Here is a 13,049-nt window from a genome sequence, read left to right as displayed (position 1 = left end):
GACGCCTCAAATGTCGAGTTAAAAATACCATTTTAAAAGACTGTTTCAAACTGTAGATGGACTCTTTTGATATCAGAACCCGAATGATTAAGTCACAGAAATCTTGAAAATTAAACCTGCAAAATGAATCTATTCAAAAATTTTGGTGTTGAAAGTCAATACATAACATTATTTTATAAATATGTATCAATTTAATAAAATATAAACTTTGTATTTTCATTTTGAATCCATCATTAATCTGACAATATTTTACAATTTCATTTTTAGGGTGGAATTTTAAATCTCAGTTAGTCTTCAATAATTTTCTTTCACAACAGTCCAACAGCCCTGCATCTATAATAAAAAGAGAACATATAAACATAATTCTGAGTGAACTACCTCGCTGTCCCATTTCTGGCTTGTATGTTATGAAACTAATCGACATGATGTAATTGTTTTTAATCGCTTATTAAGAGGAATAAACCAAAAAATGCACCGCATGTATGTTTGACACACGGATCTACACATTTTTTGATACTTAGATGTTCTGTGTTCACACAACTCCGGCTTTTAACAACTCTGGTAAGTGTGTAACAGTCTTACAGGTGTTTAAACAAACCCGACTACTTGTCAATAACAAAACTATTTTTTACTTGCATATTTTTAAAGTTAATCTGGCACTAATATTTATCTGACAATTTACATGTAAACGAAAACGAACTTCAAAACGATTTTATAACACATATATCTTTGGAATCTTTGCGTAGACGTTTAGTAATATATAAATTTGTGGAATCACTTAAGAATCATTTGAAATGTACTATTTATATTTTTTTTATAGTATTTACATGATAAATATTTCGCTATTGTCTTTATAATACCAAATCATTGTAAATAACAGTGAGACATTTTAATATAATTGAGGTGCCGAGGATTAATTAAAGGCTTACATATTATAGTTAAAATCAATTTTCACATCGCCATTATAATAGTACATATCGCACCGTGAGTGTAAAACTAAGGCATCTGCAAAAGACATATTTTGGATATATTAGGGTTTCAAGTCTTCGTTTTGTTAGGAGAAATAGAGTTTCTAAAAAAAAAACCATAATATTTGGTTTATATCTACATTATATTGCACTTCACTTTTACATTATCAAGTTCACGACTTTTGCAGTTGTTTTGCATTTAATCTCGACATTGAAAAAATTGCAGATGTCTTGGTTTTACACTCACCGTGCGATATATGTACATATTTATGGGTGATGAGGGGATTCATACAAGGATTCAACTGTTTTGTATGAAAAAGATATAAGCATTTTATTCCCAACTATTTTCATAGAAATGTATCTAATTTTGAGTGTTTTTGACAAATCTTGTACCCCTTGAAACACTAATAAACATAAAAATAATAATATTAGTAATAATGAATTACTCTAGAACACAACCTCATTTATAGAATGTCAAAAGGTTTTATGTAGAATTTACAATCACATTTATAGTCAAATTGTTCAGTAGGATTAGGTACTAGTGGCGTGCGCTCCATAGATGCTGTAGATGCTCTGCATCCCCAGAAATATTACGTAGGTATCTATCACGCGATCGTTAGCTGAATTTTACTTCTATATTACTGCTTGCAATAGTACACACTGTAATACTTCAACGGACTCCCGCCAAGTTTCAACTAGTCTCAAAAGTTTAAGTTGATAATTATGTGGCATATATGTATTTTTCAACAGCATCCCTACAAACGAAAGTCACTGCACGCCACTGTTTAGGTACTTATGTTCGTCGATCATTTTAATCCTCGGCTCATCTCAATTATCATAAAAACTATACAGTTGTAAAATAAATAAATATCTTTAATTCATTATGGTTTGTATTACGCTCTACATAGTTTCCTGTTGTTTATGATCATTTTCACTTGGAAGACAATGTATATTCATATCGAGATATTTTTTTTATCCTAGTTTGGACATAACATAAATAATATAAACATAACTTTATTTATCGTAATTTTATAGCCATCTTCATATTACTGAATTCCAAACGAAATGTGTCCATTCCGATGTATATTTTCGTGAGTTTTGTGAACATGGAATGGTGATTTTATTTCCAAATGCACAAAACACCCACACTTATTGTATAATCACATAAATATTGTCCTAAAAAATAATCATATTTTTTTTTTAATAATTGCAACAATACTCTCTTTTATCCGTCAATCATCAAAATCATACTAGTATTCATTGTAAACAAAATCATGCATAAAGTAAATTGTTTATATTAAATTCTTACGAGGTTAAATCATATGATAAAAAAATACTTCACCATTTGTTTATATCCGCGTAATTGTTTTAAATCACTTCAAGCTCATTAAAAGTTGAATAATTAATTGGTTCACGTTTAAATATCTGTATATTAAGTAAGTTAGTGCAACATGTCTATACAACTTGGGTATTACTTGAAAATTACCAGCTTATCATAAGTATTACAAAACTATCTAAGATTTTTTTTTCTCCTTTTTATTTCATATAGCACACGCAACAGACTACTACGGTAAGTTATTATTTCTCTTGGTTTATAAGCTTTCCATTCGATCATCGCTTTACCTCGCCGATATAACTGAAATGTAAATAAGTCGTTCAGACTACTTGTCACAAGCTGTTCAAACTGTCATGAGCCATCTCTGTCTTTCCCGCTCACTGTCTCTCCATTCCTAACCTATCTTCATTCTAAACCGGTAAAATTTCATACTTACCCGATTGCGCCGGACTATCGATAATCAATTGGAAGTATAATAATATGTCAAACGTAAATAATGCAAAAAGATGTAACCAACTTAATTATTGCAAAAAGGTGTAACCAACTTTAATAGGAAAGCGAATGAAAGCCTTCCAGAGTTCTCCACTAGCTCTGTGTAGATCTTCATCTTATTATGTCATTTCATATTATAACATTATTATATCGATTGCGTTGTAGAAAAGATAAAATGTTGCAATACACAGAATCCAAATTAATAATGATAAAAATTGTAGGTTTCCTTTCTGGACATTGTGGTCGTCAATATTATGATGTAATTCTCTAAGGGGTCTCGTTTAATGTGTTTGTGACGGGGGTTATAGAAAATGTGATGTCACAAAACCAATAAAATATAAACTGATGAAAAAAATCCATGATGAGATTGTAATGGAATCGATCATTTTCAATTCAAATTTGTTTTCGAGTGTTGAGGGAAGGGGTAGTTAAAAAAATTACATAATTTAGAGAGGGGTAAAAAAATTGATGACGTTAGGGGGTTCTAATAACTTCATTATCCTCATGTTTTATTGAATTTTACTGCTCTGTCATCTAATTTTTAAGTACATGATTTTAACCTGAATATTGTGTAATAATTGATATTTAACTTAATTTATTAAGCACCTTTTATCACCAACGCAGTCGATATGTATCATTCAAATATTATTTCATACTTATAATATATGATCGATTATTTTAATATTCTACTAACACAAACTCTGTATAGGAACTGTCGTATGTCTTAACCTCAAAAATATTTGTGTAAATACACTCACTCGCTGATTACAAAGTCATTGTCGTAACGGAGTGGGAAGCTTGCGGGAGCCTTGGTTCTTCAGAATTATTTAGATATCCTTTTCTTATTATGCACTGAGGCGCTTTACCAAAGTCACATTATTGTATCTTATGTCATATATTATTATTACTATTGTATCATATTGTTGTAAGTCGTGCTAACCGATGGAAAGTATTTGTGACTCACTCTATCTATTTTAAATCTATTAGACTTCTTTTAATGTGAAAAAAATAAAAATAGAAACTTGTATTAACTGTGAAAATATTTTTAAATATAATAATCTGGATTTTTAAAACTAGAGCATTTGCCTTAAAAATGAAACTGGGAATCATTGTAACTTGAGATGTCTGAGTTGGATTGTTGCTTTTTTTTTTTATTAAATAGTAAGTTGATATGTATGATAACGCCCGTACTGACATTATTTTATTTTTCCTCTCCCCTTTCAAGATGAGTACAATCTAAACCCGGGTTTAGAGTGGGAGGACGAATTCACAGGTAGGTCTTAATACTGACAAATCACCGCTGTCAATACACCTATATCAACTTAGTAAATAATGGACCGAGCATGAGCATTTTGTGTTTTAAAGCTGTCTTGTCATTGGATATTATTATACCTACTCAAAACAGAGAGGACAGCGGCCCAGTTAGATCACGAGCTTTTTGTAAATACAATATAATCACTGTAGGCTTGCGGTGGGTCCTGAAAGTGCATTTATACATCTCAGTACGCGATCAGTGTTCATAAATTCATTTCAGACTCGTGTCTAAGTAATTTTGAACAATTAAAATCAACAATGATAGCACAACGAACAGACAGTTATTATGTATATATGCAAGAAGAGTTACTTTAAATTGCAATGATTATCAATCATTTAAAATACTTTACGGAATGATATCTACTTTCCAATTAAACAATTCATTACTTTAAATGATAAATCCCGTAGCGATAAAAACTAAATCGATGTGTGTTAATATTTTTTCTGATAATAAAATTATGGATAATAAATTGTTGCCATACTGAGATGTTGAAATGGGCTTTAATTCAATAAAATTCATTATTCGAAGATTGCTTACCTCCAGTTAATATTATATTTAGATGTTCTTTCATACAACAAACACTTATCCTCCAACGAGCATTCTGACTAGTATGATAATGATCTATCTAAAGTAAATCTTATGATGATCACAATATTAAAATAATTGATACCTATCTCATTTATTATAATTTACGTTTTAGATATATATATTTTTTTGTACCTACTTTTCGTGTTTTGTTGGAATTACTAAATCGATTTAGAGTCGAAAAATTTGTTTGAATTGTTAACATTTTTTTTGTGTGAGTGAACATCTTATTCTTGATTTACGACTTTGGGTAATCAACAATTGAATTGCTTCCATCAAACCGGGATCCGCCGCATGCCTATGCTTAAATCACCCTCCGGATATTTGCCCATATGTAGAACTCCATTATAATTAACTAAGTATATTTTTTTAAATCATTTTGAGATGCTTTATAAAGTCCTTAATAATTATGAGTTTGTTTGAATTAAAAATTTACTGCACTATTTACATACTTATTGATGCGTGTGTGGTTTGTAAATTATAATATATATCAATATGAGATCACTTTAACATAATTCTAACAGAGTTCTTGCTAATATAAAGCATGTCTGAAGTAAACAGTATTTAAATCGGCTGATAAAGATGTGGAATACAATATATTTTAATTCGATTTTGGATGACATTTTTTGACACATTAATTAATACTAAAACACAAATTAATTTAATTCTATCACGGTTATGATACAAAACAGTGAGGTAACCTCAAAATAGAAATCATGTAGTTTCTGTGAATAGGAATTATAATATTGCTAATTATTACTTACTAATGCAATTTGTCTGTCAATTGTATGTTTTGTTAAAATTTGTACAAATATAGTACCTATGTCCTTTTTCCAAAGTCCAGTTACAATATTTTCATGTCTGTGGGTGGGGTGAGTAAAAATAAATATTTTCTTGTATTTCCGTGTATGGCGTGAATATGTTGATAAGTCTAAAAACAAATTCTCAGGGCAGCTCTTTGTACGCTTGGCTTTCTGTGGTAAATCAGATTTTTGGATGTTTCAAATTTTAGTAAAACGTTTGTAAATTCTCAACAAACTGCAATTTAAAAACATTTCTGATTTACCACGCCAAACGTACAAATAGCTGCTCTGAGAATTGATGATTTTAGACCTATCGACATATTCACGCTATACACAGATTTTTTATGGATACATGATGATGTATCTATTTAAAAATACAAGTAAAAGAAAATGTCTACACTCACTTGGCCTGATGTGTTCAGTCGATGTAATATATCTGTGATACTGTATTGCAATTTAAAACATTTGTTTGATCTATCTAAAGCCTTCAATATATTTTTGTAATAATTACTATATAATATATATTTTGTATAGTAAAGAATCGCACTATTTAATTTATATATATAATTAGATGCATCCAGATTTTTTATAAAATCCTATAATTAAAATTAATCTTTACATTTTTTCTAAATAAGTAATGAATTCCCATTGTCATTAATAATTATAAGTATTTAATAATTTTTATTCACTGAGATCGTTTTTACACTATTATTTTTATAAAGCCATCTTAAAATGACTAGGTTTTATTGTTTTGTTTTGAACCTTGCAAGATTACTCTTGCAAATCAAGGCCCTCTGTAATCAGGCCGCGGAAGGAAACTGTGAATTTTGTAGTGTTAGTTGATGTTTATACTTCGAATGTAATAAGGTAAACTGCTTGCTGAAAATGATGATTGTTGCATATTGATGACATGATATTACGTCAATTAATATGTATAAAATATGCAATTGAAATTCTTTATTGCGAATAGATTTATCGCATTGCATTGGAAGTTAAGCAATAACCGACACTACCATCGAAACTCGCAATTTCATGACTATAAAAATCAAATCTATAAAAATTGAAATATAAGCTTAATGGTTATACTGGAGCTGTCTCTGTCATTTTGTTATAGTACGTTAAAATCAGTCGATGAGAACATTCCAAGCATGTTTGGTTTTTTTTTAGTAGATATTTTGCTTAATCTTTGACATTACTTTTTTTTTAATACATTGCTTGTACGCCTTGCCCTTCATTGTTTTTATATAATTTAAAATACCACTTCATTTAACGATCCACTTAATGTGGAGAGCTCAGGAAAGTCATCGTTAAGTTTTTATTATTTACTTATTAATAATTTATTATTTTCGCACATTTATTTAATTATTATTTTTTATTATTTATTTTATACAATATAGAAGTGTGCACATTTTAATTTATTAGAATGCTTTTGAAGAGAAATTATCTTACTAATAGATATTTTATTATCTTTTTTTTTTTTTTAATATCTATGATTTTTAGTTTGCTTGGTTATTATTTCTTCCTTTTATTTTCATTTTGAAATTAGTCATTCTTTCTTTTACATTCTCCCGCCTGTTTCCTCTTGTGTGCAATAAATGAACGCAATATGAATTGGCTTTAACATAGCACATATTATATTATCCAAATTTACTGTTATTTTAAAGAAGTAGATTTGCATTTTTATAAAATTTGTTTTGACTGACCCTTTCCATGCGGTTTACAAATACAACAGCCAGTTAAAACTTATAAAACAATCATTTTAAATAATATTATTGTTCTGCCCTGCTAAATAAAATTAATACAATGTTTTCGGTTTTAGTGAAATAAGAACCCAGGTTTTAAACTACCCATTATCTTATACTATGTAAAATTATTGGATTTTGTGACTTAATCTCTAAATATACACTTTATATACTTATAGAGATTATCGTTAACAATCCAATAATTTTACATAATACATATAAGAGAAAATGTAGTTTAAAACTTGGGTTCTCATTTCACTAAAACCGAAAAAACTATTTTTACTTAGCCGGGCAGTATTCATCTAAAACTCAAATAATATATATATATATTATATATACCTATATAAGTTGGATAGAATCAAAAATGCATTTATCTTTTAATATATTCAATCTGTAATTTCCCGGTGCACTGTGTTGCACGTTTGAATTCTCCGTGCATTACTTAATAGGCAATGCAGACCCAATTACGATTCTAAAAGAAAATATTACAATAATTATATATTTATCATCTTGCAGTATTTGTGTTCAGGTTTTTACAAGTGGGATCGAATTAGACCATTTTACCGTCAAAATAATAATTTGCGATTCGTTTCCGCTTGTCATTATTCGATACTACTGTCATATTCAACGTATTTATTTTACATAATTTTTCCGTCGTACTTCTTATTTGACAATATTAAATTTATGCTAACCCTAGTAATTTATTGTCGAGAATCAGTTTTGTGGAATAAATTAATTTGCCTAAAATATAATTAAAAAACAATTTACTTTGATTTATAATGAAAATTATTTTAATAATTACTTTTGATTCTATCAAACTAATATATTAGCATTGTCATTGAAAATTGTTTATAAATAAATGTTGTAAATAGTATTCTTTAAAATGTCTATATGAAATTAAAGGTTTATCTGGTTGTTTATATTTTACAATTCATGGATCGGGTGATTTCTTTAGCGTAACTTTGACATTATTATGTTTTCGTTGAATTGAATATTTTAGATAGTTTAACTTGAAACAATAGTATAGAGCAAATTTGTTCCCATTTGTATTACAAAGCTGTTTTCTACCAATACTAGAACCCTCAGTAATATGTACAAACACAATCAATATTCAACAAAATTAGTGATTATTAAATATCTTTTACGTTTTTCTATGTAAGTCATATCTACAAGAAAGTCAAAATGTTTTATTATTTTGTTTCATCCACATTGTATTGAAATCATTGCAAATTGGCAAAGTTTACATTGACATCTGTTTAAAATGAACTAAATCAACTCATAAATAAGTAAAATTGAGAAAAACTTTATTTCAAAACCATTGTACTAAAGGTCCATCATGTGATTGTTGGTTCAGTCACTGAAATTGTCATGCAGATAACTATTTTTTTATGAATCACTACAACAGAAGAAAACGAGATAATGTTAAAACATCTATATGGTTTTATTGTTGAATGATTATTTACATGAAAAAAAAATGATAAAGTATTTAGTAACAATTGGTTAATTTTGTTAAATATAAAATCAGTTACAGCACATAATAATATCTTTATTATAAAATGTAGGACTATGTTAAATTCGTCTTTTAGGTTATGTTAGATTACAGAACAAAGAATAAATAGAAATGAGTGTTGCTAGTAATATTTTTTCAAGACACTGACTAAACATTACAAGTCTGTCATCAGTGTTGATTTTTTTCTAAATATTCCATAGACTAATCTGTTCATAAAATACAATTCAAACTTCATTAATAAAAACTACTTATTGATCAGAAGAAAAAAGATACTTTGCTTCTGTCTTTATTTGGTGATGTCACTTATAATTAGCATTGCTTGGGATAATATTTTCCTGCATATCATTAAATAAATACTGTATGCTAAAGTTGTACCATTAATAACTAATTAATACAGAATTAATTCACACTATGTTAGCACTAGTTAACATTCTCGCCTGGTTTAATGGTGTTAACTGTGAATTCTCAGTTGAAAGATTATATGAATTAATGACAAAACATACAGTAAGTACTTAATCCGCATAATTTAATGTAGATCAATCGGTTTTGTACGCTTAGAAGGACAATGTTGACAATGTCTTTCTAATACAGTGGTTTGGTTCGAGTTGATAACGTCATAAAATCGGCAACACTACTAGAATCACGCTTAAAATCTCGGATAAAGTAATAAACATGAAGGTCTTGCCATTTATTTCTGCCGTGTGGACGGAATTATCAATAGACTAGCTTGCTCAATCCATTAAAACAATTATTACATTTTATTGGGTTGATGAAGTTTTAAATCTACACGCGTTAAGCGGATGAAACTGATCCCGTTCATTGTTAATTTATGTGGATGAAGTACGAGGGTGGGTCAATAAGTCCTTAGAAAAGCCGACAGGTGGTGCGACTAGTACTGTAAGCGGTTTGTTTTCATGCAGCGGCACTACCGATTCAGTATGCTGCGAAGTTTCAATCAGATTGGTCGGGTTGTTGTTTTTTATTTTCGTACATTTAAAAAAAAAAATTGCTTGTTTACAAAAATGGAGAAAATTGAGTTTAGAGCTGTTATTAAACATTTTAATATAAAAGGGTTAACAGCAAAGGAAATGAAAAATGAGTTGGATTTAGTTCACGGCATATCTGCTCCTTCACTTGCAACTATTTATAACTGGTTAAATGAATTTAAACGTGGTCGTACATCAACAAAGGATGAACCACGCTCAGGACGTCCTGTAGAGGTGACTACACCAGAAATGATCAATAAAATCCACGATATGGTGTTAAGTGACCGAAGATTAAAGTTGAGTGAGATAATTGAGGTTACAGGGATCTCAAAAGTTAGCGTCATTTCTATTTTACATGACAAATTGGGCATGAAAAAAATTTCTGCAAGATGGGTGCCGCGTTTGCGCACAGTCGACAATAAACGCAATAGGGTGGTGGCCTCTAAAGCCCTGTTGTCGCTCATGCAACGCAATCCGGATGATTTTTTTCATCGCTTTGTGACTGTAGATGAAACATGGATACACCACTATACTCCCGAGACGAAAGAACAGTCAAAGCAGTGGATTGCGAAAGGCGAACCATGTCCAAAGAAGGCGAAAACCGTAAAATCAGCTGGTAAGGTTATGGCTACTGTATTTTGGGATGCACGTGGAATTATTTTCGTTGACTATTTGGAAAAAGGAAAAACAATAACAGGGGATTATTATGCATTTTTATTGGACCAGCTAAAAAACGAAATTGAAGAAAAATGGCCTCATTTAAACAGGAAAAAAATCCTCTTTCATCAGGACAATGCCCGTGTTCACACATGTTTACGATCAATGGCTAAAATTGAAGAATTGAAGTTCGAATTGGTCGACCACCCACCGTATTCGCCAGATTTAGCCCCCAGTGACTTTTTCCTTTTCCCAAACTTAAAAAAATGGCTAAGTGGACAACGTTTTTTTTCAAATGAAGAAGTCATCGATCGGACAAATGCTTATTTTGAGGACCTTCCGAAAACTTATTTTTCTGACGGTTTAAAAAAAATTGAGAAACGTATAACCAAGTGTATTGAGCTCCAAGGAGATTATGTTGAGAAATAAAAAAAAAATACAAAAAAAAGTGTTTTAATGCTTTTTTCTAAGGAATTATTGACCCACCCTCGTATGTATTATATATTTTGTCATGCACCCGATTCTCTTTTTGCACGGGGGATACATACTAACTACACAAGGCTACAGTGTAGAAAAAGATAAGATGCACATTCCATTACTTAATTGTTACTTCAATCAACTCAAAATATGATCGAAAATATTTTTTTATCTATATATAAAAATAGTTGATTCAGTATCCCTGCTTGACAATAAAATTTGCACTAAATTCGTAACATGTTGAGAAAACATTGATATACTACTAGATGAGCAGTTCCCATACAAGTGTCATTTTAAAAATGTACCACAAAAGATATAACGAATATCGTCTTATAATATTTCCTTGTAGGTATAATGCGTTAAGACCGTTAACATGGATTCCCGAATTTCACCCGTATTGCCCTGGCTGTAAAACTAAATTTGCGTTCTTGGAATAGTGAACCTAAGGATGGCTGCAACGCAAAACAGACAGAGCAAGTCGTCATGCGCTGACTATCAGTTAGAGTAAGATGCAAGCTAGACCGGGCTTACTCAGTAAGTTTTAACAAAGGCCGACTCGCTGAAAATCGGGCGTCATTTTAAGAAGCATATAATTCATCCAGTAGTATATCAATGTGAGAAAAACAATATTGGAGAGATTCATTCAAGGCCAAAAACTGGAGTGGGAATGAAATTGAAACCCAAGAGCAATAAATGTGTCAAAACAATAACAAAGCATGCATGAGCCATGAACACTTGCATCTTAAAATTCGCCAAATGACAAAAATGTTGATTCTGTGTTAAAAAAATATTTGGTCCCTTTTCTTGGAACAGACAAAAAAACCTTGCAAAAGAGAATTGGGTGTATTTTCATTAAAATTCTTATTATATCAACACCTTTTTTTTAAAATGACATTATTTCTATATATTATTTGTTCTGCGAGTTAGGTAACCTTAAAAATTCATTTAAATTACTACTGATTAGTTCAGTGAGACACTTAAATATTAACTAGTTTTAATGCAGCAATAGTAAATGTCACTTTGGAAGGTAATTTGAAGTGAAAAGTCAGTAAGGGTCAGGTCAGTGAAGGCGCGAGCGAAGGCTGGCGAAGGTAGGGGCACGTAGTGCGGGGCAATCTTATTCACCGCTTCAGTGTTAACGTTCGACGACTATGGCGGTGCGCGCAACCAAGGTGAGGAAGAGGAGCACAGTTTGGAGCAGGGAGGCGGAGGGGGAGGCTTTCATTCGCGGCTGCCACCCGGGATTCTTCCACATGGCCTGCCGCAGGTGAAGGAGGTGCAGCCGGCCGTCACGCACACCGAGCACCAACTCAAGAAGGAAGAGGAGAAGAAAGAAGGTGAGCCATCCGATGATTAAGTCATTTTAAGACAGGGCTTATGTATAGTCCAGTAACATTTGTCCATGTAACCTAAATAGGTTGATGCAAAGATGTTGACATTGTGTTGAACTAACTAATTATGAACCATTATTTGACAGTGAAGTTGTGTTGTAATTAGGTAGCTACATGATGCGTAAAATGGCAACTTCACTTTTTGCAATTGAAAGTATTGCCATTTTTTAAATTTAAATTTTTCATAACTTCGTAAGTAAATTATTTAAAAATTACCAGTTTGGACAGTTTATTTTGCTTGTGAGAATAAATAGGGAACAACCTTTACCATTTTCTTGTTTAAAATGAATGTGGATTTTGCTTTGTCGGTAAATGAGTAAACGACATTCAATTTACATGATGTATGTGTATGAAACTTTTTCGACAGCTGTCGCTTGTATTTCTCAATTCCGTCACCATGTCGGGTGGTGTCACTTGTAAAATGTCCGATTTCAGCTACATAAGTTATGCGGTACATAAAGCCACTTATTTGCATAGTGATTTGAATGTAATAGTTCAGCAGCAGAATGATTTGGAGCCAAAGTTGTTATGTGTACCATGTGTGTTCACATTGTATTGCTACGGTGATTAAAGATCGACCGACTAGCTTCTCGGCAGTATTGTTTACAACTTAGCATTTTTCTTGTCAGATCCATCAGTTTTGATTAGAAAAATACACATCTGGCATATGGCTTTAAATCTAGCTTTTTTGGCATGGCTTACAATTATTAATACTAAAGCTAGAATACTACATTAGATTTCCTTGAAAATCAAAATGCTAGCCTTCTGTACCTCATTTCTTAACAAT

The 13,049-nt window shown here is 30.9% G+C and overlaps 2 protein-coding genes across 7 annotated transcripts in view; one reads left to right on the top strand and one right to left on the bottom strand.

Annotated features, from left to right (window-relative positions):
* The window catches only part of LOC147078961 (uncharacterized), a 799,973-nt gene that overhangs the window by 395,980 nt on the left and 390,944 nt on the right, over positions 1-13,049 (bottom strand). The window lies entirely within an intron of this gene.
* LOC147078974 (cytoplasmic dynein 1 intermediate chain-like) overlaps positions 1-13,049 on the top strand; it is a 32,135-nt gene that overhangs the window by 11,020 nt on the left and 8,066 nt on the right. For 2 of the 6 annotated variants that reach the window (XM_085951741.1, XM_085951756.1), the window contains 2 exons: positions 4,022-4,069; positions 12,044-12,208. In XM_085951741.1, the coding sequence (XP_085807867.1) occupies positions 4,022-4,069; positions 12,044-12,208 (213 nt within the window). Of the gene's footprint in view, positions 1-2,517; positions 2,539-4,021; positions 4,070-12,004; positions 12,209-13,049 lie in introns of all 6 variants that reach the window. The other 4 variants (XM_085951727.1, XM_085951720.1, XM_085951734.1 and 1 more) reach the window with 4 other exon arrangements.

Source organism: Rhyacophila brunnea, unplaced genomic scaffold (genome assembly GCF_057557595.1).
Source record: "Rhyacophila brunnea isolate RB1 unplaced genomic scaffold, BYU_Rbru_1.0 scaffold_10, whole genome shotgun sequence".
In the NCBI taxonomy this organism is placed as follows: domain Eukaryota; kingdom Metazoa; phylum Arthropoda; class Insecta; order Trichoptera; family Rhyacophilidae; genus Rhyacophila; species Rhyacophila brunnea.
This window is presented reverse-complemented; position numbering and strand designations above follow the sequence as displayed.